Below are 24,032 nucleotides of genomic sequence, written 5' to 3'. Positions count from 1 at the left end.
TTCAAATATGTCAAGGCTATAGCCTATAAATAAACAAATGTGAAGCACTCGCGAGTGCCAGACAGTGACATTAAGCACTCAGGATTTTAACAACATTTATTTGTATTAAATCATTATAGTCTACAAATTGCACACATGACTTACTAAGAACCAAATACAAAATAAACGAAATATGCCTTATTACGCTCCATCTACAGTGCCTTTGAATTCGTTTTTAGAAACATGAGTTTGCCAGTCTGTGGCTTCAGGTTCATGCGATGGTGCCTTGAGAGCAGGCCAGCGGCGGAGAACACCCTCTCAGCGCTTGTAGAGTCAATGGGGATGCTAATCACCCTTCGGGCCACTTTTTTTAAATAGCGCCCTTGTGTAGACATCGCCTCACCCAGATCCGTTCCACGCATCGAATGCGGTTGGAGTCAAGAGAAAACAAATAAATTCTACCAAATATAACAATGTGCATTTCCTTAATATTAGAATAAAGTGCGTACATAAAACGTATTAAACACGTCTGTAAAACCACATCGACCTACCAAGCAAGTTTTCATAAATCATTGGGTACAGCACAAGAAAAACGTCAGAGTAATCTGGAAAGGGGGCATAATTCATGTTCACATTTACAACATAACATGCATGAGCATTTCATCATTAAAACCTCTTGGGAATAATGTCTGGAGTGTGAAAATCCCAAAACATTCTCTTATGCTCAGAGTATTATTTATATAACCTCTCCTGTCTGATATCTTCACTTTCTCCATGCCACAAAATCTAAATGTAGAGATGTCATGTTTTAGGTCATTATAATGTACTGCGACTGGATAATCCTCGTCCTTTCTCCTGATTGAACTTTTATGTGCACACATTCTGTTTGAGAGAACGAGAGGCTTAACCTACATAACACAGCCCACATGGGCATTTAATCATGTAGATAACATTGGTGGTTGAGCACGTAACAATGTCATTTATTTGGTAACCGTTTTCCTTTTTGTGGGTGGCAGAAATATTCACACTCATCATATTATTGCACTGTGCGCAACCTCTGCATTTATAGCTACCGTTCGAGAGGGGCCGTAAACGAGCCTTGTTTTCTTTTGTGGCTGGCAGTTGGCATGGGCCAATTTATCGCGTAAATTGCGACCTCTCCTACATACAATAAGTGGTGGATTCTTAAATTCAGCTGGCAGAGCTGGTTCCGATGATAAAACATTATAGTGTTTCTTGACAGCATCTTCCAATTTTCGCAAGTTCAAAGTATATGTGGTGGTGAACATTACAGAGTGTTCTTTAACTCTAGTGGGTCTTTTTTGTAGCAGTTCATTTTGTGTTTCCCCCAATGCCATATTAAGAGCTTCATCCACACATTGTGGAGAGTAGCCTGTTAGAAACCTATTGCGTATCTTTGCTGCTTTTTCTAGATAGTCCTCTGTGGAGTGGCATATACTGCGGAGTCTGAAAAACTGGCTTCTTGGAAGTCCTCTTTTTAATGGCTCAGGGTGGAAGCTGTCCCCCTGTAACAGAGTACTTATGTCAGTTTATTTTCTGTACAGAGTTGTAAACGGGGTTCCATTTGATTTCTCAATCCACATATTGAGGTAATGAACATGTTTAATGTCACATTCAACAGTGAATTTGAGAATGGGGCCAATGTCATTGAGTAATGCCATAAATGTCACATCTGCTCCTGCCACGCCCTCTACTGCTCATCCTGTGTCTCCTTGACCTGTCGCCATTCCCCCAGTGCTCTTTCCCACTCTCTCTCTCTCTGTGTGTGTGTGTGCGATGGTGTGGGTGGAGACAGGTGTGCTGGAGTCAGAGCAGATCCCCACCAGTTGCACCCTGTTCCATAATCAAGACCTCTACAAATACTCAGCCCTGCCACTTCCACACTGCTAGATCGTAATCTCTGCTCAGACAGACTACGGTTCTAGCCGTTTGTTACTGTTTAGATCCTGTTATGCCTGTTTTCCTTGCCTGACTCTGTTTTCCTCTCCGCTACAGTTCTGCCCGCTCTGACTCTAGTAACACGTCTCATCATTCTGCTACTCTGTTCTGGAGTTCCCACTCAACTACTCCCTTGGATTCCTCTCCGGACCTGCTTACCCAGTCCCGACCCCTGTTGCTCCAGCCTCAGCCTCCGGACCTGCTTACCCAGTCCCAACCCCTGTTGCTCCAGCCTCAGCCTCCGGACCTGCTTTTACCTAGTCCCAACCCCTGTTGCTCCAGCCTCAGCCTCCGGACCTGCTTACCCAGTCCCAACCCCTGTTGCTCCAGCCTCAGCCTCCGGACCTGCTTACCCAGTCCCAACCCCTGTTGCTCCAGCCTCAGCCTCCGGACCTGCTTACCCAGTCCCGACCCCTGTTGCTCCAGCCTCAGCCTCCGGACCTGCTTACCCAGTCCCGACCCCTGTTGCTCCAGCCTCAGCCTCCGGACCTGCTTACCCAGTCCCGACCCCTGTTGCTCCAGCCTCAGCCTCCGGACCTGCTTACCCAGTCCCGACCCCTGTTGCTCCAGCCTCAGCCTCCGGACCTGCTTACCCAGTCCCGACCCCTGTTGCTCCAGCCTCAGCCTCCGGACCTGCTTACCCAGTCCCGACCCCTGTTGCTCCAGCCTCAGCCTCCGGACCTGCTTACCCAGTCCCGACCCCTGTTGCTCCAGCCTCAGCCTCCGGACCTGCTTACCCAGTCCCGACCCCTGTTGCTCCAGCCTCAGCCTCCGGACCTGCTTACCCAGTCCCGACCCCTGTTGCTCCAGCCTCAGCCTCCGGACCTGCTTACCCAGTCCCGACCCCTGTTGCTCCAGCCTCAGCCTCCGGACCTGCTTACCCAGTCCCGACCCCTGTTGCTCCAGCCTCAGCCTCCGGACCTGCTTACCCAGTCCCGACCCCTGTTGCTCCAGCCTCAGCCTCCGGACCTGCTTACCCAGTCCCGACCCCTGTTGCTCCAGCCTCAGCCTCCACAACTGGTTTCCTGCAACCCGCCCGAGCTTCCCTTGACCTGCACTCCATCTTCCCCCTGTATTTCAATAAATACCTTGATTACTTCATCCCAGTCTCCTCATCTGAGTCTGCTCTTGGGTTCCCCTGTTCCATTCCGGGTAACAAAGTCTGACAGATCTTCTCCCATTCCTCCCCATATGCAAAACATTGTCAATATATCGATACCCCTTCAGGATTTTATATATATATTTTATTTTGTTTTCATTGTTAACAAAACGTTCTTCAAAAAGACCCACATAAAGGTTAACATAGTTCGGAGCGAAAGTGGAGCCAATCGATGTTCCATTCGCTTGGAGGTAGTATTCATCATCAAACCTGAAATATATGTCAAAACATATTCAGTCAGCTCTAGAATAAAGTTTGTCGGTGGATATTCGTTAGTATCGTTAGTGTCTCTCAAATAGTGAGCTCGGGCTGTCAGCCCCCATATGGGGAAATGCTGGTATATAGATTCTCAACATCTAATGTGACCAAAATGCAGTTTTATGTTAATCCTGTTATTGGTGAGATCTTGTTTATGAAGTTTTGTATCTTTCACTTATGATGGCAATGCTTGCGCATGAGATTTAATAAGAGACTACGAAGGTCGAAAATGGCTCTAGCATTTAGCTTATTCTTGCAACCACTGCTCCTGCCTGGATAATTGCCGTGTTTTAGGTTTGTGTAATTTTGGCAAAATGTACAGGCATGGACATATGGTACATTTGCAGCAAAGGTATTCATATTCAGGTTTTGAGATCAGGTTATTTAATAGGGCTCCAGATAAGAGTGTATCTCCCTTTGGAACACCTGTGTGGGATCAACAATCCATTTTCTATAGAAACGTTCATTACTGAGTTGTCTCTGAATCTCTTTGTATTTTTCCATAGTCTAAAATGACCACAGCACCACAGCCATTGTCTACAGGTTTGATAACCAAAGATTAGTCTTTCATTAGTTCGTTAAGTGCCTGTTCTTCTGGTCTTGGGAGGTTTTTCTGAATGTGGTTTGTTTTTCTCCTATATACTGACATGGCTTCTTGTCCGACTAATCTACAATAGGTATTAATCGAGTTGTTGACTATAGGACAGAATTTGCTTTTGGGCTTAAAATGGGTACCAGTTCTTTGTTGGGTTGCTAGACCCAAAAGAAACAGTCTTCTGAGAAAACGTGCTTAAGTTTAAGGCCGTGTGGCCGATATATAAAGGTTATTAAAGAACAGCGATACCATCAAGAGCGGTGTGCGGGTTTCTTATTTTTTCTCATTTTATTAAACCGTTACCATGCACCTGCAAAAAAGATCAGATGTGCCATGCCTTTTGAATTTTATAGAAAATAGAACAAAAATGGAAGCAACCTTTAAAATATAAGATTTTTGTTGTTGTTTGTAAATGCTTTGCTACAATGACACACTTAGCTCGCTACCCACCTCGTTCCTTTCTGTTAGCATGTGCACGTATTAAGTACACCATCATGCTTTAGGGATACCTGTCTTTTCAGATTCCACAATGATTCTTTAGTTGTGGACACTACATCACCACACTCCCTCTCTTCTTAAGTTGTGGACACTACATCACTACACTCCCTCTTCTTTAGTTGTGGACACTACATCACCACACTCCCTCTCTTCTTTAGTTGTGGACACTACATCACCACACTCCCTCTCTTTAGTTGTGGACACTACATCACCACACTCCCTCTTCTTTAGTTGTGGACACTACATCACCACACTCCCTCTCTTCTTTAGTTGTGGACACTACATCACCACACTCCCTCTCTTCTTTAGTTGTGGACACTACATCACCACACTCCCTCTCTTCTTTAGTTGTGGACACTACATCACTACACTCCCTCTCTTTAGTTGTGGACACTACATTACCACACTCCCTCTCTTGCTCTTGGTCATCATCTTTGTAAGTCACCTTTATTTTTCACCTGTGTGTTTTATCAGTTTCTTTGTGAAAAATGTAGCATAGTAGATGAGTCGCTAAAGCAAGGAGCTATAGCAGCACACAAGTAGACTACAGATGCATGCTGGTCCGGGCCCTGAGCTGGTGAAGTGAGCGCTACTGGAGTGAAATTGGAGCAGCGAGAAGCAGCCGATGCTCCAGCCTTTGGGAAAGTTGCTCCACGCTCCAGTCGAATTGGGCACGCTCAGCTCCTCGCTCCAGTCAAATTGGGCACGCTCAGCTCCTCGCTCCAGCTCAGCTCCTCGCTCCAGGTCAGCTCCTCTCTCCAGCTCAGCCCCTCTCTCCAGCTCAGCTCCTCTCTCCAGCTCAGCTCCTCTCTCCAGCTCAGCTCCTCGCTCCAGGTCAGCTCCTCTCTCCAGCTCAGCCCCTCTCTCCAGCTCAGCTCCTCTCTCCAGCTCAGCTCCTCTCTCCAGCTCAGCTCCTCTCTCCAGCTCAGCTCCTCGCTCCAGCTCTGCTCCGCTCACATACTCTGCTCCCGAAGTCCTCATGACATGGATGGACGTTGAATACTGACTTGTATCACGGGAGACCTGCCTGCTCACCCATGATCAGTACTTTCAATACAAAACAATCAGTTGCAAATTTAACTGATGATCCTATCAATTCTTTCTTATCTATGTTTTGAAATTACTGTATGTAGGTTACTGCATCTAGTATGAAATGTAGGCTGTTATAACCACATCCTCTCAGTCAGATGCAGCACCATGTATACTGATCCAAAATATGAACGCAACATGCACTCATTTCAAAGGTTACTGAGTTACACTTCATATAAGTAAATCAGTCAATTTAAATAAATAAATAAGGCCCTAATCTATGGATTTCACATGACTGGGCAGGGGTGCAGCCATGAGTGGGCATGGGAGGGCATAGGCCCACCCACTGGGGAGCCAGGCACAGCCAATCAGAATGAGTTTTTCCCCACAAAAGGGCTTTACTACACACATATATACTCCTTTTTTATTTCAGGTCATGAAAAACAGGACCAACACTTTACATGTTGCGTTTATATTTTTGTTCAGTAGTTCAGCTCAGCCTTCCCCCTTTCAGTGTCAGACTGACACATCAACTGACTAGTGTTGTCAGCCAAGCTATTCATTCTGTATGTGCCAGTTCAATGTGGACCCTAAGAGAGCCAATGGACAGGACAAGAAGAAAAACGTTACATCATGGCCATGTTGAGACCCAGACCAGATATCGGAAGGAATCATTGAAGGTCATCTTGACTCATTGGAGGACAACTACAGTGTAATAATAATGTAAAGTACTTTACATTGAGGAATCTTTGGGACTTTTCTTCCATCAGTCCAGGGTTAAGGTTCTATGAGACATCACAAGAAAGTAGTTGTAATGTTGTGAGTGCTGTCACATAGTCTCTCGACAAAGCACTTTCACAGTACACACATTCTTATTTCACAGTATCTGGCACACCTGTGTTTTGTCCTCCTGAGAATGTCTTCTGGGTGGTTCCATATGATTTCAATCCCTTTCTGTCTGCAGCCCTTTGAACAGAACATGTTTGGTCATGGTGGAAGTGGTCAGAATGGGACAGTTTGGACCTGAATGACAAAACATTCATGATAGAGGTGCTCAAAGTAGACCCATTGTTTTACAGTTTGACAAGCCTGTTCGTAAGCTTTCAAATGACGTCAAACTCAACCGTTCGGGGATGAAGACATGGATGTCTCATGGTAGGGTGTGGGAATGCAAAATGGGTCAACTTTGAATGTTTTGGCATTCAGGTCCAAAAAGTCACTTTCTGAGCCCTTACTCTATGGGCAAACATGGAAAGGTTCGTTCAAATGAAAGGAGTGCAGTCAGAAAGTGATTGAAGTCATATGGAACTTATTTTGAATTGACGTACAGGCCCATACTTCAGAATCAGCAATGTTACAGCTAAACAGGAAATGACTGGCTGTGAGTGTAACACATAACAGAAAGTATGTTTGTTTTTTCAGAAATTGAAGTATGTGAAAATGTCCTGAGAAATATGATGGATTGAAATCACTGTAAACATCAGCAGGGACTGAGTGAACATTTACTTGGCCAGTTTGTGGTGAAGGTTATGACTATTGACCTTTAATCAAGCTAGTCAACATCATGGTCGTGTGGGTACGTAAGCATAACCCATGTTGTATTCCTGTAAACGGGGGTCTTGACTTCCTCTCTGCTTGCAGTTTCGACCACACGATGCACCAACACACGTGCACAAAGACAGGAAGTCTCGTCTCTAAGCCATCTCCATGCGCACACAAACACACACATACCACTACCATCACACAAAGACACATACACACACACACACACCACTACCATCACACAAAGACACACACACACACACACACACACACACACACACACAAACACAACCATACCACTACCATCACACAAAAGCACACACACACACACAAACACAATCATACCACTACCATCACACACACACACAAACACAACACTACCATCACACAAAGACACACACACCTCTGTACATACACTGTACACTTGCTGCACTATATAAAAATACCCGGGTCCACAGCGGGAGAAGAAAGTCACAGCTTTAACCAAACTTTCACCACACGTAAGTGGTGTGTGCAATGAAAACAACATGCACTTCCACTGTGGTCTGGTGTTGTGAATGCTTTAGTGACAAACAGTGTGACATTTAGGCCCTTGCCTTTTGACTCATGGAAAGACTGCCTTGCAAGGCTTTAGATATAACGAATCTCTAGATGTAACGATTCTGAACCTTTTTGCCTCAGAGACTGAACAAGAAATGGCTCCTCTCCCCATCCAAAATATGATTAACACAAACTAGGTCAAACTTAATTTGTGTCAGCCAACCATCTGAGGGACCAATCACTAACATCTCAGGGAACAGTGGTGGTCCACAGACCAGGGGTTGAGGACCACTGCTCTAATGGAAACCCTGAACACAGCTATTAAGTTGTTGTAGAATGACACTCCACTGGAAAATGATTCTGCATTAACACACATTAGTATAATGGGAATGCAGTATAACACTTGTGTTAATGAGTCAGTAGGTGGACTTATTAACTGATAGTCATTCAGGCTTTCAGAATACTGTTTTTTTAAGGAGAGTGTGTTTCCACTCCTTTTCATATTTGTGTGATTTAATGAGACAGACAGGAGTAAATGGAAGGGGAACACAGTATTCAGTAAAGCAGTAGACCTGTGATTGGATCCCAGCTAGTTAGTGGGCCATACAGTAAGTGCTGTAAGGTGACAGCAGGTGATTTAATGAGAGAGACAGGAGTAAATGGAAGGGGAACACGGTATTCAGTAAAGCGGTAGACCTGTGATTGGATCCCAGCTAGTTAGTGGGCCATACAGTAAGTGCTGTAAGGTGACAGCAGGTGATTTAATGAGAGAGACAGGAGTAAATGGACGGGGAACACGGTATTCAGTAAAGCGGTAGACCTGTGATTGGATCCCAGCTAGTTAGTGGGCCATACAGTAAGTGCTGTAAGGTGACAGCAGGTGATTTAATGAGAGAGACAGGAGTACATGGACGGGGAACACGGTATTCAGTAAAGCGGTAGACCTGTGATTGGATCCCAGCTAGTTAGTGGGCCATACAGTAAGTGCTGTAAGGTGACAGCAGGTGATTTAATGAGAGAGACAGGAGTAAATGGACGGGGAACACGGTATTCAGTAAAGCGGTAGACCTGTGATTGGATCCCAGCTAGTTAGTGGGCCATACAGTAAGTGCTGTAAGGTGACAGCAGGTGATTTAATGAGAGAGACAGGAGTAAATGGAAGGGGAACACGGTATTCAGTAAAGCGGTAGACCTGTGATTGGATCCCAGCTAGTTAGTGGGCCATACAGTAAGTGCTGTAAGGTGACAGCAGGTGATTTAATGAGAGAGACAGGAGTAAATGGAAGGGGAACACGGTATTCAGTAAAGCGGTAGACCTGTGATTGGATCCCAGCTAGTTAGTGGGCCATACAGTAAGTGCTGTAAGGTGACAGCAGGTGATTTAATGAGAGAGACAGGAGTAAATGGAAGGGGAACACGGTATTCAGTAAAGCGGTAGACCTGTGATTGGATCCCAGCTAGTTAGTGGGCCATACAGTAAGTGCTGTAAGGTGACAGCAGGTGATTTAATGAGAGAGACAGGAGTAAATGGACGGGGAACACGGTATTCAGTAAAGCAGTAGACCTGTGATTGGATCCCAGCTAGTTAGTGGGCCATACAGTAAGTGCTGTAAGGTGACAGCAGGTGATTTAATGAGACAGACAGGAGTAAATGGAAGGGGAACACGGTATTCAGTAAAGCGGTAGACCTGTGATTGGATCCCAGCTAGTTAGTGGGCCATACAGTAAGTGCTGTAAGGTGACAGCAGGTGATTTAATGAGAGAGACAGGAGTAAATGGAAGGGGAACACGGTATTCAGTAAAGCGGTAGACCTGTGATTGGATCCCAGCTAGTTAGTGGGCCATACAGTAAGTGCTGTAAGGTGACAGCAGGACCGACCAACCCCAGCCTGTCCAGCAAATATTAAAAAATACACTCGTTTTCCTTTAGAGAGACGAGCCCTGCTGATGTGGGTTCGTAAAATGCAAACATCACAAAACTGTTGTGAAAAACATGAGATGCCACAATGACCACAGAAACGGAACTGTTAGTCTTTTGACTCATTTATTATAAAAAATTGACTATCATTACAGGAACAACATGATCAGTACAGGAACTAAAGAATGCAAAAGTATTACAATAAAATAGCAGTAAAAGTTGCCTGGTGCCTGAAAAATAGGCATAGGCCCAAAGCCATCAAATATGTTAAAAAATATATATACAATAGAGAATCAATTCAACATTTAAAAGTTGTTAAAAAAGATATTGTCAATCTATAAAGAAAAATAGAATGTACAGCTAAAGACAATGAAATTCCATGCACAGCAATCAGTGCTATTTTCAAGTTAAATTGTGGTTGTAATTACAAGACTCAAATTCTACCTGCTACGTCAGGGTCAAGGACTATAACAAACCTCTGTATGAACAACCATTTACAATGTGTGATGTCAGTCACATACAATGCTGTGTACTTAAGTAGCTACAGTATATAGGTATCTTACCTTGAGGTTGAATGACTGACATAAGAGTACATCATTGATGCAAGCCCTTGCTACTTAACACAACCTGAGAATATATCTTTCAAAGTCCTTCATTGACATCATGTATTACAGTATGTTTACATAATTGTCTCCTAGTCAGCTGACATGAGCTTCCATTTGGACCCAAATTAAAGATGGCTGCCGTGCATCATCAGTAACAAGCTGTCCGAAGGTCGTGCCCAAAGTAAAGATGGCTGCTGTGCAACACCCGTAGCAACCTGTCTTAGGTTGGTGCCAAAATTAAAGATGGCTGCCGTGCAACATCACTAATAACCCATCTGAGGGGGGTGTGCACGTCTGATGGTGGTGCGCATGTCTTCATAGACATCGCTACTCTTGCCCTGTGTTGGTCTAATCGTTGCACGCCATGCCTTTAACTGTGAAGACAAGAGATCTTGGTCAGAAAAGGTACTATTAGTACACTATGTTATTAACATTTAACTGACACTCTTATCCAGAGCGACTTACAGGAGCAATTAGGGTTAAGCGCCTTGCTCAAGAGCACAGCAACACATTTTTCACCAAGTCTGCTCGGGGATTCTAACCAGTGCCTTTTCTGTTGTTGGCTCAACGCTCTTAACCTCTAGGCTTCCTGTCGCCGTGTCTTTAGAAGGGGGGGGATCAGAAGTGGTCTTGTGTTTCAGTAAATACCTTTTGTATGGAATTGAAATGAATTGAACTAACATTATCATCAACACATTGCAAATGTCAAAAATGTACATGTATACTGTACACACACACACGCACGCACGCACGCACGCACGCACACACACACACACACACACACACACACACACACACACACACACACACACACACACACACACACACACACACACACACACACACACACACACACATCACACACAAGATAGATGAGACGGAATATGCAGGGGCAGAATTTGCGCAAGACCCCAGAAGCAGTTCATAACTCATGAAATACGATCAATGTAGATGAAATCAAACAATACCACTGAACATGTCTAGTATAAGGAGCTATATCCTGTCAAATATGTTGTGACAGTACTGATAATAGAACTTCCCCAACAGATTCCATCAGGTCTACATATATGAGTCAAAGCAAAAGGCTGAAGTTAAAAACTGTGCATTTCCCTGCCAAAGACAGGTCAGTGGAGACAGTGCTGAGGTGGCAATCTTGCCACCCGACACACACACTCAAACACCTACACACAGATTCACAAGCTTAAACACCTACACACAGATTCACAAGCTTAAACACCTACATACAGATTCACAAGCTTAAACACCTACACACACACACACACACACACACACAAAAATACTACAGTATACTATGATATAAATACTGTGGTATTCACTGTAGTGTTTTTGTGGAGTAAAGTAGTATTTGCTGTAGTATTTACAGTTAACTATAGTATAAATACTGTAGTAAAAGAAAAGTGTATTTTATACTATAGTATTTACTGTAGTGTTTTTGCGGACTGTAATATACTGTAGTATATACAGTAGTGTTTCTGCGTACTAAAGTAGTATTTACTGTATTATACTTTAGTATCTACAGTTAACTATAGTAAAAAATAATGATGTAAATTAACTGTATTATATAATAAAGTATTTAATTAAGTGTTTTTGCAGAGTGTAGTATTTACTGTAGTATACTGTAGTATTTACTGTCGTGTTTTTGCGGACTGTAATATACTGTAGTATTTACTGTTGTGCCATTGCGGACATTACTGTAGTATTTACTATAGTATTTTAGTTATATTATCTTTGACATAGAAGTGGAGGCTTTTTCCTTGAGGAAACCTACTGGAGAAATACTAAAAGAGAACATTTTCCATAACCTGTAGGTAGGTAGGTAGGACTGGGGTCTGAGAAGATATAGAAAAAGCAGAAGCTCTGAACTAACCTAGCACAAATGTGGATATGGGGAGGGGAATGGTTAGGGGTTATGCAAATTAAATACTGTAGTGTTTACTATCGTTAAAGTCTAGTGTTTTTGCAGACTGTAGTGTTTTTGGGGACAATACTGTAGAATTTACTCTGGTTTTTTATACTACAACATTAAGTACTACACATGATCAAGGGATACTACAGTGTATAGTATTGTACAGTATACTACAGTTTACTACAGAATTCTATAGTCACTACTGTAGTATTCTATAGTAAACTGCAGTATTTTTTTATGTGGGCACACACACACACACTTTACTGTAGTACTTACCCTGGGGATGACCCAGATGAAGAGGATGAGCAGACTCAGGAGAAGCACAGAGCCAGCAGTGACAGCTGAGACCAGGACCAGATACCAGGACATTCCTAGCCCTGAGGATGTGTCATTCTGGTCACACTCCTCATCTGTGGCACAGCAACACGCCAGGGTAGCACACGTTTTAATTCAGTTCAGTCCAATACAACTCAACAAACTGACCAGTTTGAACTTGTTTAGAAGTTACAGCCTGGTAGCTCAAATTAGGATTAGTTCCTATGAGACTGCGCTGCTCAGAGATCACATTAAGACAATGGTCCTGAATCGTTCCCTAACCCTCCTCTTGACCCCATTACCATTCAATATTTGCAGATCTGAAGGAACTGGATAGGTATAACCAGTGGAGTAGCTTCAACGTATAGATCTGTATCCAGGACATACATGCCAGGCAGTGTCCGAGAAAGGCCAGAAAAATTGCCTTCCGGCAGACGGTACCTGTCCATAAAGGCTCAGACCAACAGGCTCCTAAACAGCTTCTGTCCCCTGACCATAAGACTGTTAAATGGTTCATAACTACTGCTCCCCCTTTGTATTAGATGTATTACTACCACTACACTGCTGTTCATGGATTACTGATTACCATTAATATCCACTTATCCAGCTCCTTATCTCATTTCTCATGTTGTTTTCTATTTAATTGCTTATTAGTTATACTATTTTGATATTGAATGCTGCACTGTAGGGTAAGGCTGGCAAGTTAAGCATTTCACTGTGCTTGAGCATATGACCACAAAAAACTTGAACATTGAAGGGTGCAGTAAGTGCCAAATGGAAGGTTAGGGAACGAATCAGGACTGGCTGAGACACTCACCATTCACCACCAGCAAAACAGCTCCTTCCCCCTCAGTCTTCTCAATCTTGTTTTTCTTATAAACACCGTACACACACCAGTAGGCCCCAGAGTCTTCTATGGTCAGGTTTGTGATGGTGATGTCCATTTTGTTGAGTCTTCCATTAGTCGTCAATCTGAGTTTGAACCTCTCGTGGAGGGTTAATTTTTTTGTTGCCTGGTGAAAGTAGAGGACTAGAATCTCTTTTGTTAGGCGCATGGACACACCCAGGTTTTCTTGGTCTGGCAGAGAGGTGCTGCAGTGGATGGTCACAGTGTCTCCCTCCTGCTTTCGGACCAGCAGTCCCTTGCTCTCTTTCATGAGCAGATGGGAGAATGGAAGAAAAACACACACAACATATGTGTCAGATCTTTTGTTTTAAGGATAAGCCAATACCAACCAGTTAAGGAGATCTTTACTACCCAAAACTAGTTTCACACAAGTCTGGGTCTATTTTTGGAAATGGATTATGAATACAAGGAACCATCTACTACTCTCATTTGAATATTATGCTTGAAAAGTTAATTCCTTGAAAACAGCATTTGTATATCTATGATATTGCAACTCTAGATTACAGTGGACTCTAGATTACAGTGTACTCTAGATTACAGTGGACTCTAGATTACAGTGGACTCTAGATTACAGTGGACTCTAGATTACAGTGTACTCTAGATTACAGTGGACTCTAGATTACAGTGGACTCTAGATTACAGTGGACTCCTGAAAAAGGCAATGGCTTGGGACTGTCATGCCAGAGCATGCAGTTATCAGGAGCAAGATATTGAAAATCATGTCATTGAAATGAGACTGGAAAACTGTATTGTACTTATTCAAAGTGCGCTTATCAGGAGTCGACTGTACAGAATATATTTTAAATGTAAAATTGACTAGATGAAATGTTAAATAAAAAACCACCCCTTTCCATGAACTCAAAAGGATGTCCACCTCCCAATAGAAAACTAAAATAAACACCACTCACCTTTCTCAGCCAAGGTGCAGCAAAGAAGGCAGAGGAAGACTTCACAACACAGACAGAGTGCAGACATCCTGCTAATACAAGATCTTCACATCACAACTAAACTGAGCCTTCAAATAACAGGAAATATACAGAATGTCTATACCCCAGTGGTGTCTGCTCTAGAACCTCTCCACCAATAGGAACACGAAGTAGGCCTAGTTGTGTGTGATACAGTCATAGGTTAGGGATAAATGAGGTTAAACAACAAAACACAATTATTTTCAGAGCATTAATTTGTGGGTTTGTCATTCAAAGACAGTCACTCCAAGTACAACTGGAATGGAACGCTACAACAACCACTTCAAATGGACACACACCATCAACTTTTCAAACTTAGTTCACACTGTTGTGACCTGTTATTAGGGAGACTATAGGCAGGTAAATATAACAAACACGAGTGTGTGACAATGACTTCTAACTCTACTGATGCTTTCTATGTGCAACCTGGGTTCAGGTGATGTGCGTAACACTAGACTCCCTACTCCCAGAATGGCTCACTACATAACATATACTCTACTCTCAGACATGATAGAGGTGAATGGTTCACTACATAACATATCCTCTACTCTCAGACATGATAGAGGTGAATGGTTCACTACATAACATATCCTCTACTCTCAGACATGATAGAGGTGAATGGTTCACTACATAACATATCCTCTACTCTCAGACATGATAGAGGTGAATGGTTCACTACATAACATATCCTCTACTCTCAGACATGATAGAGGTGAATGGTTCACTACATAACATATCCTCTACTCTCAGACATGATAGAGGTGAATGGTTCACTACATAACATATCCTCTACTCTCAGACATGATAGAGGTGAATGGTTCACTACATAACATATCCTCTACTCTCAGACATGATTGAGGTGAATGGTTCACTACATACAGTGGCGGGAAAAGTACCCAATTGTCATACTTGAGTAAAAGTAAAGATACCTTAATAGAAAATGACTCAAGTAAAAGTAGTCACCCAGTAAAGTTCTACTTTAATAAAAGTCTAAAAGTATTTGGTTTAAAATATACTTAAGTATGAAAAATAAAAGTAGAAATCATTTAAAATTCCTTATATTAAGCAAACCAGATGGCACCATTTTCTTGTTTTTTTAATTTACGCAAAGCCAGGGGTGCACTCCAACACTCAGACATAATTTACAAATGAAGCAGTTGTGTTTAGTGAGTCCGCCAGATCAAAGGCAGTAGGGATGACCAGGGATGTTCGGTTGATAAGTGTGTGAATTTGACAATTTTCCTGTCCTGCTAAGCATTCAAAATGTAGTACTTTTGGGTGTCAAGGAAAATGTATGGAGTAAAAAGTACAATATTTTATTAAAGAATGTAGTGAAATAAAAGTAGTCAAAAATATAAATAGTAAAGTAAAGTACAGATACCCCAAAAAAGTAGCACTTTAAAGTATTTTTACCTAAGTACTTTACACCACTGACTACATAACATATCCTCTAGTCCCATACATGAAAGGGGTGAATGGTTCTCTACCAGTGGTGTAAAGTGCTTAAGTAAACATACTTTAAAGTACTACTTAAATAGTTATTTTGAGTTATTTGTACTTTACTATTTATATTTTTGATTACTTTTACTTCACTATATTCCTAAAGAAAATAATGTACTTTTTACTCCATACATTTTCCCTGACACCCAAAAGTACTTAAATTGTACTGTCTGGTTTGCTTAATATAAGGAATGTGAAAGTACTTATATTTTAGCAATGACATTTACCTTTGATAAATAAGTATACGTAAAACAAAATACTTTTAGACTTTTACTCAAATAGTATTTTACTGGTTGGCTTTCACCTTGACTTGAGTCATTTTCTATTAGGGTATCTTTACTTTTACTCAAGTATGACAGTTGGGTATTTGTTCCACCACTGTTCACTACATAACATATCCTCTACTCCCAGACATAGAGGTGAATGGTTCACCACATAACATAACCTCACCACAACATATTTAACAGCTAATTATATAACATGACATCTCCCTTAGAAAGCTACACTGTGGAGGAAGTGTGTATACACACCTGATTCAATAATGATGGTCTAAATTGAAGACCATGGTAAATTGCTTATTGAATCAGGTTAGAGTGGGTCTGGTCAATTGCTTGTTGAATCAGGTTAGAGTGGGTCTGGTCAATTGCTTATTGAATCAGGTTAGAATGGGTCTGGAACTAAAGCCAGTGCACACAGCACCTACTGTTGGTAAACCTCAAGTCAGGGTGTGAGAACAACGCTCTCTAGTGGGGGGGAGAGGTGTCTGCATAAAGCCAACAATTTGGGTACTTTTGAGGGCCAGACCTCAGAGAGCTGGAAAAAACAAAAGGAAACATTTCTGGGCCAAACACTGGAGCTAAACCTGATACAGAAAATATCCTATTAGAAAACAGTTCATCACTGATCTCAAGTGAGGTACCCATACATAAAAGTTGTATATTGAGATACTGTATATGGTGGTACATTAAAAATGCTTTTCTATATTTTTTGTAATGCATGTTCATATATTAATAAAATATAGATTTACATATTGTACATCTGTACAGTATGTAACATATAGAAACTATAAATGATGATAGAACATACAGTATATTCAATTAATGTGAACATCAAGACATGAAGTAGAGAGGGATACGTTTTTCAATAGTTTTTCTATGCTGAAGTCTGAAATATTCATGTGTGGATATGGTCCCTCTGGGCAAATGGCCTGTGAGACAAAATGACCACAACCACTTGCTATGCAACTGTAAAAAACTCAGTTTATGAAATCAATTAACTTTGGAAGGATTCATACCAAAGTAAGGTAGAGTTCCAGGGGCAAGTTTCAAGTAAACCACATCAACAAATTCTCCAAATGATTAGTACCATTCTCACAGTTAAAATACAATGATCAGCTGCTATTTTTAACTGACATGATATAAAGTGAATACCTCAGCCTTGGGGTCAGTTTTGTGTCTACAAAGAATATTTAAACAGGTTCCTTACGGAGTTGTCTTTCTCATCAGATAGATGAATCTAGTTTCCTCTCCTGAAGATCCATCATCCACTGTTCTGAAGCGCTACAGCAGGTGTCTCAGGCTCAGCCCCCTGCCGGCTGCCAGTCTGGCTCTGAGGGTTGGCCTCGGTGATGGTCATTATGGAACAATGCACCACATCTACTCCGGATATCTGTGACAAGTGGGAGAAGTCAGTCCACTCCACTCATGTCACCATACAGAACAACCACTAATTACATTTTTGATGTTTTTTTATTTAACCTTTATTTAACTAGGCAAGTCAGTTAAGGACAAATTATTATTTACGATGACGGCCTACACCGGCCAAACCCGGACGACACTGGGCCAATTGTGCGCCGCCCTATGGGACTCCCAATCACGGCCAGTTGTGATACAGCCTGGATTCGAACCAGGGTGTCTGTAGTGATGCCTCTAGCACTGAGATGCAGTGCCTTAGACCGCTTCACCACTCGGGAGTAGCAATTTCATTACTCATAAAATAAAGCTTAAATTACCCTTTCTCTTGCAGTAGAAATCTCCACATGTGGTATTCACTCCACCATTCCACGTTGGTCCCACCATGGGGGTGATTGGAGATGGTGTTGGAGCATTGCATTGGTCGCAGGGACGCTGACTGTTGGGGGGGGGGGTGTAGGGATGCCCACCCTCTGCGCAGGGATGATATCCTGGTATTGAGCTGCCCCTGCATGTACTTCATCTTCTGCTGCAAGATGTTCAGCAGGACCTGAATCTCACCCTAGAGGACATCAGGAGATTTAGCAGACTGACACAAAGAGAGAGGCTTCACACCATGCCCATTGGACCATCTTTAGGATTCTTTCTCACACAACTCCATTTTCATGAGGACAAACCTTACCTTGTGCGATGCTTAATGACTGACGGGATGTGTCCCTGCTCCTGTGAGCTCTGACGGGATGTGTTCCTGCTCCTGTGAGCTCTGTCAGGATGTGTCCCTGCTCCTGCGAGCTCTGTCAGGATGTGTCCCTGCTCCTGCGAGCTCTGTCAGGATGTGTCCCTGCTCCTGCGAGCTCTGTCAGGATGTGTCCCTGCTCCTGTGAGCTCTGTCAGGATGTGTTCCTGCTCCTGCGAGCTCTGTCAGGATGTGTCCCTGCTCCTGCGAGCTCTGTCAGGATGTGTCCCTGCTCCTGCGAGCTCTGTCAGGATGTGTCCCTGCTCCTGCGAGCTCTGTCAGGATGTGTCCCTGCTCCTGTGAGCTCTGTCAGGATGTGTCCCTGCTCCTGCGAGCTCTGTCAGGATGTGTCCCTGCTCCTGTGAGCTCTGTCAGGATGTGTCCCTGTTCCTGCGAGCTCTGTCAGGATGTGTCCCTGCTCCTGTGAGCTCTGACGGGACGTGTTCCTGCTCCTGTGAGCTCTGACAGGATGTGTCCCTGCTCCTGTGAGCTCTGTCAGGATGTGTTCCTGCTCCTGCGAGCTCTGTCAGGATGTGTCCCTGCTCCTGCGAGCTCTGTCAGGATGTGTCCCTGCTCCTGCGAGCTCTGTCAGGATGTGTCCCTGCTCCTGCGAGCTCTGTCAGGATGTGTCCCTGCTCCTGTGAGCTCTGTCAGGATGTGTCCCTGCTCCTGCGAGCTCTGTCAGGATGTGTCCCTGCTCCTGTGAGCTCTGTCAGGATGTGTCCCTGTTCCTGCGAGCTCTGTCAGGATGTGTCCCTGCTCCTGTGAGCTCTGACGGGACGTGTTCCTGCTCCTGTGAGCTCTGACAGGATGTGTCCCTGCTCCTGTGAGCTCTGTCAGGATGTGTCCCTGCTCCTGCGAGCTCTGTCAGGATGTGTTCCTGTTCCTGCGAGCTCTGTCAGGATGTGTTCCTGTTCCTGCGAGCTCTGTCAGGATGTGTTCCTGTTCCTGTGAGCTCTGTCAGGATGTGTTCCTGTTCCTGTGAGCTCTGACGGGACGTGTTCCTGCTCCTGTGTGCTCTGATCGGACGTGTTCCTGCTCCTGTGAGCTCTGACGGGAAGTGTTCCTGCTCCTGTGAGCTCTGATGGGACGTGTCCCTGCTCCTGTGAGCTCTGACGGGATGTGTCCCTGCTCCTGTGAGCTCTGTCAGGATGTGTCCCTGCTCCTGCGAGCTCTGTCAGGACGTGTTCCTGTTCCTGTGAGCTCTGTCAGGATGTGTCCCTGTTCCTGCGAGCTCTGTCAGGATGTGTTCCTGTTCCTGTGAGCTCTGTCAGGATGCGTTCCTGTTCCTGTGAGCTCTGACGGGACGTGTTCCTGCTCCTGTGTGCTCTGATGGGACGTGTTCCTGCTCCTGTGAGCTCTGATGGGAAGTGTTCCTGCTCCTGTGAGCTCTGATGGAACGTGTTCCTGCTCCTGTGAGCTCTGATGGGACGTGTCCCTGCTCCTGTGAGCTCTTACGGGATGGGTCCCTATGAGCTCTGACAGGATGGGTCCCTACGAGCTCTGACAGGATGGGTCCCTGCGAGCTCTGACAGGATGGGTCCCTACGAGCTCTGACAGGATGGGTCCCTGCGAGCTCTGACAGGATGGGTCCCTGCGAGCTCTGACAGGATGGGTCCCTGTGAGCTCTGACGGAACGCGTACCTGCTCCTGTGAGCTCTGATGGGACGTGTTCCTGCTTCTGTGAGCTCTGACGGGACGTGTTCCTGCTTCTGTGAGCTCTGACGGAACGCGTTCCTGCTCCTGTGAGCCCTGACGGGACGTGTTCCTGCTTCTGTGAGCTCTGACGGAACGCGTTCCTGCTCCTGTGAGCTCTGATGGGACGCGTCCCTGCTACTGTGAGCTCTGATGGGACGTGTTCTTGCTCCTGTGAGTTCTGACAGGATGGGTCCCTGCGAGCTCTGACAGGATGGGTCCCTGTGAGCTCTGATGGGACGCGTCCCTGCTTCTGTGAGCTCTGACGGGACGTGTTCCTGCTTCTGTGAGCTCTGACGGAACGCGTTCCTGCTCCTGTGAGCTCTGATGGGACGTGTCCCTGCTACTGTGAGCTCTGATGGGACGTGTTCTTGCTCCTGTGAGTTCTGACAGGATGGGTCCCTGCGAGCTCTGACAGGATGGATGGGTCCCTGCGAGCTCTGACAGGATGGATGGGTCCCTGCGAGCTCTGACAGGATGGATGGGTCCCTGCGAGCTCTGACAGGATGGGTCCCTGCGAGCTCTGATGGGATGTGTCCCTGCTCCTGTGATCTATGATAGAGGAAAGTGAGACAGATTAGAGCTCTATGATTCAGCAATGAAACATTCAGCACCCCATGACTATTGAAATGTACTAAAGTCGAACCTTGCTCCATTGCTAATTATTTACAGGGGTCCCCATCATTTTCCATTGCCCATATTGTGATTACCAAATTCTCCAGCTTTTACAAGAAAGTTACCAGAATTTTGCAATCAAAGAGTCTAAGAGTAGCCATTCTGTCCATATAATCTTATTCATATCAGCACTTCTCCTCTGGAACTCTTTTCTTTATGAGATGCAATATGATACAGTATCACAAAATTCCATGCCAGCAGATTGGATAATTGTTAAGATATTTTATCAAGGTTTAAGATAAATTATTAAATAATTCTACCCAGAAACTTAACCATTAGGATTAGAGGTTATGTAGCATGAACAAGGAGTAATTCAAAATAACAGCTCCAACTGGGTTGGAGGGGGGAAGAGGAATGCATGTGTGTGCCTAACAAAAACAAAGAGGGTCCTTAACCTATGTTTGAACCGACTCAGCTATAACTTTGTGGATATAAAATAAGAGAGCGAGAGCCCCTCCAGGTTTTCTGTATCTGGGGGGGACTGGAACTGTCAGCTAAGTGGTAATAAACTGTGGTGAGACTTCAGGAGATAATCCAGATTTAGTGAGTAATGTATGTGCGTTAAGGGGTTGGAATGGACTTTTGAAGCTGCTTTTTCTTTGTCGGAGAAGAGGAGAGACATCTAAAATGCTATTGGACGAAATGTGAGGTACATAAACCAATGCTCTCGGGAATAAACGCTATTGGCTAATTTTGGTTGACTGGTCTCTGTCTATTTTATGCAAATAAGGATCTTACAAATTCTCAGAAACTGAGTTTTTAAAATTGAATTGGTTAATTAACACATAAGAACTAAATTCATCTAACAATAATTAATATAGCATGACTGGTAATGTAAGTCATTCTAGAGTTCCAAAGTGGCTTACAATCCCAGCATGAATGCCCACTGTCATTGGTGCACGCGAAAGTCTAATAGCGCGAGGCCACCATGTGTCCAGGTCAGAATGTAAAGTTATGATTTCATTCATCTCAAGTTAAATCAAAGTCCCTTGTTTTAGATAGAAACCACAAATGCAATAGTTCTGATAATACGTATATAACATCTAAAACACTAGAGGTTTCATGATGCTGGTATCTAAACCAAAGTAGATCATTTTAAGATTGTTCTACACATCTGTTGAATAAGCTTCAATATGAGGTCGTAAACCTAGCATGAAAGTGCATCCTTGTAACTGTGTGGGATGATTTAGTCAACATGTTTGCCTTGAGTAAGTTGAGCCAATGGTTGAACCAATGGCAAGTTGAGCAAATTTTTCTTCCCAGGCGTAATGCAAGGCATAACGCTGGGATATGAGGTAACAAGGAGCTCCAGCCTTAGAATTGGGGATGACGTACTGTCCTATGAGTGACAGAAAACTGAGCCAATCATGACAGAAAACTGAGCCAATCATGACAGAAAACTGAGCCAATCAGGCGCAACGCTTTGTATTTTCCACTGGCTGCCCCACCACCACAGAAAGCACTGAGCTAGGCCGAAACACCTGCATTTTGGACCTGCCTTACTCAAGAAAGCAAAAAAGAGATCATGTTTTTATGCGGATTTATTAACTCAATTACTTTTTTTTACATTGTTTGCAAACTGATATGTGTCACGTATTAATGCCAAAATAACATACAAAACAGGCAAGACCCCCCCCCCCCCAAAAAAAAAGTGTGATCCCTGCCCCACCTGCCCTGAATGACGGGTCTCCACTGGTTGACATCATGTTTGAATGACTACCCTTTCTTCTGTCCATATCTGTAAGATCCCTAAGTCAAGTAGGGAGTTTCAAGCAGAGATTCAACTACAAAGACCACGGAGGTTTTCTAAAGCCTCATAAAGGGCAGTGATTGGTAGATGGCTAACAATATCAAATCAGACGTTTAATATCTTGTTAAGCATGGTCAAGTTAATAAATGCTGTGGATGATGTATTAAACCACCCAAACCAGTGGAGGCTGCTGAGAGGCGGATGACTCATAGTAATGTCTGGAATGGAGTAAATGGAATGGTATCAAACACATAAAAGACATGGTTTCCATATGGTTGATGCCACTCCATTGACTACATTTCAGCCATTATTATGAGCCATCCTCCCCTCAGCAGTCTTTACTGGCCCAGACACACCAAAGATACAGTCGTCCTTCTGAACTGCAGGATAGGGAGGGAATTGCTTAGGGATGTCACCATCAACAGTGACAAGCCACGGGGGTCTGACAACTTGGATGGAAAATTACTGAAAATAATAGCGGACCATATTGTCACTCCTTTTTGTCATATCTAAGCTTCTTTTTTTTTTTTGTTAAAAAAAAAAATATATATAATCATAGAGATATATATTATACAACTTTTGAAGTTAATATAATGCCATTGTTAAGTGAGAAAACCACTCTAGAAAAGGGCGGAACAGCTCCTCCGGATGTGAGCGTGAAAAATATTTTAAATTCACTGTCTAGTGATATGAAGAACCATTTCAAAGTAGAGGAGTGTAGGCAAGAGATAATAAATAAATATTTTGTCATTGTTGACAAAGATGGAATATGGAATCTGTCTGATATACAAAAAGCTTAGGGAAAAATAAAGAAAATATTGAATTCCTTGATAAAGACACAATGGTCTTTAACTGTATTAGCCGAAGTAAGGAAGCAGGATGAGAAATCATTTCTGGAGAATCATGGATAGGACATTGCAGAGAGAAAAAAAGAAGTGTGAAAGCTCTTGGTGGACAAATCTAAACCTTGAAGAGATTCACCAAATACAGACAAGGGTCATAAAACCAGACTTGGCTCCAACATGTGGAGGACCCTTTGTTCCTTCAATCCACCCTCAGGCTGAGTTGCGCAAGGATGATCGGGTTTCAAGCATCTGGTCAGCACTGCCTGGCTTTGAGTCAACAGATAGTGACAGCGGTGACGAACAATGTCTTAGGCCAACCAGAACACAGGCTGTAAAAGGTAGTAAAGAGAAACCTCCATTGACAGTAATCACACATAAATCAGCATCTACAAAACAGTTGGATGAATGGTTGAAAACGTTGAAACATCCCTGAGAAGTGGGTATGAAAACGTTGAAACATCCCTGAGAAGTGGGTATGAAAATGTTGAAACATCCCTGAGAAGTGGGTATGAAAACATTGAAACATCCCTGAGAAGTGGGTATGAAAACATTGAAACATCCCTGAGAAGTGGGTATGAAAACGTTGAAACATCCCTGAGAAGTGGGTATGAAAACGTTGAAACATCCCTGAGAAGTGGGTATGAAAACGTTGAAACATCCCTGAGAAGTGGGTATGAAAACGTTGAAACATCCCTGAGAAGTGGGTATGAAAACACACAAAAATGAGTGTGGAAATGGAACCAGTGTGCTTGCCAGGTGTTGTCCCAACTCACACAAAACAATATCCCATTAACAAAGAAGCGACGGACGCTACTAAAGTAGTGGAGGCTCCTAACAACTTGGCACACCATGAAATCCAGCTACTCTGATGTATCCTACAGATACCGCATTACTTGAACACAACTGTTGTGAGTTGGTTTTGGATCAGCTCTCTGATGGCTTTA

The 24,032-nt window shown here is 43.6% G+C and overlaps 1 protein-coding gene and 1 non-coding gene across 2 annotated transcripts; both read right to left on the bottom strand.

Annotated features, from left to right (window-relative positions):
• Nucleotides 1–9,584: 9,584 nt before the first annotated feature.
• Nucleotides 9,585–14,757, bottom strand: LOC116362686 (uncharacterized). Its single transcript, XM_031816788.1, has 4 exons — nucleotides 14,140–14,757; nucleotides 13,142–13,474; nucleotides 12,286–12,419; nucleotides 9,585–10,456 (listed from the first exon to the last, which is right to left on the bottom strand). Exons 1-4 carry the CDS (start codon nucleotides 14,204–14,206, stop codon nucleotides 10,346–10,348), a joined length of 645 nt encoding a protein of 214 aa, XP_031672648.1. The 5' UTR covers nucleotides 14,207–14,757; the 3' UTR covers nucleotides 9,585–10,345.
• Nucleotides 11,845–11,897, bottom strand: LOC116362690 (U7 small nuclear RNA). The gene has a single exon (XR_004207775.1). It is a non-coding gene; the product is annotated as a U7 small nuclear RNA (small nuclear RNA).
• Nucleotides 14,758–24,032: the final 9,275 nt, after the last annotated feature.

This window comes from Oncorhynchus kisutch, unplaced genomic scaffold (genome assembly GCF_002021735.2).
Source record: "Oncorhynchus kisutch isolate 150728-3 unplaced genomic scaffold, Okis_V2 scaffold868, whole genome shotgun sequence".
Classification (NCBI taxonomy): domain Eukaryota; kingdom Metazoa; phylum Chordata; class Actinopteri; order Salmoniformes; family Salmonidae; genus Oncorhynchus; species Oncorhynchus kisutch.
Note: the sequence above shows the minus strand (reverse complement) of the source record. Positions and strands in the feature narration are given on the sequence as shown.

Bases quoted from the DNA above. Each gene is read 5' to 3' on its own strand.
- LOC116362686 (XM_031816788.1), bottom strand. From the start codon at position 14,206: ATGTCTGCACTCTGTCTGTGTTGTGAAGTCTTCCTCTGCCTTCTTTGC. The intron at 12,420-13,141 runs GTGAGTGTCTCA...GCTGTGCCACAG, and splicing joins TGTTTTGCTGGTGGTGAATG to ATGAGGAGTGTGACCAGAAT. The intron at 10,457-12,285 runs GTAAGTACTACA...TTGTCTTCACAG, and splicing joins TCATCTGGGTCATCCCCAGG to TTAAAGGCATGGCGTGCAAC.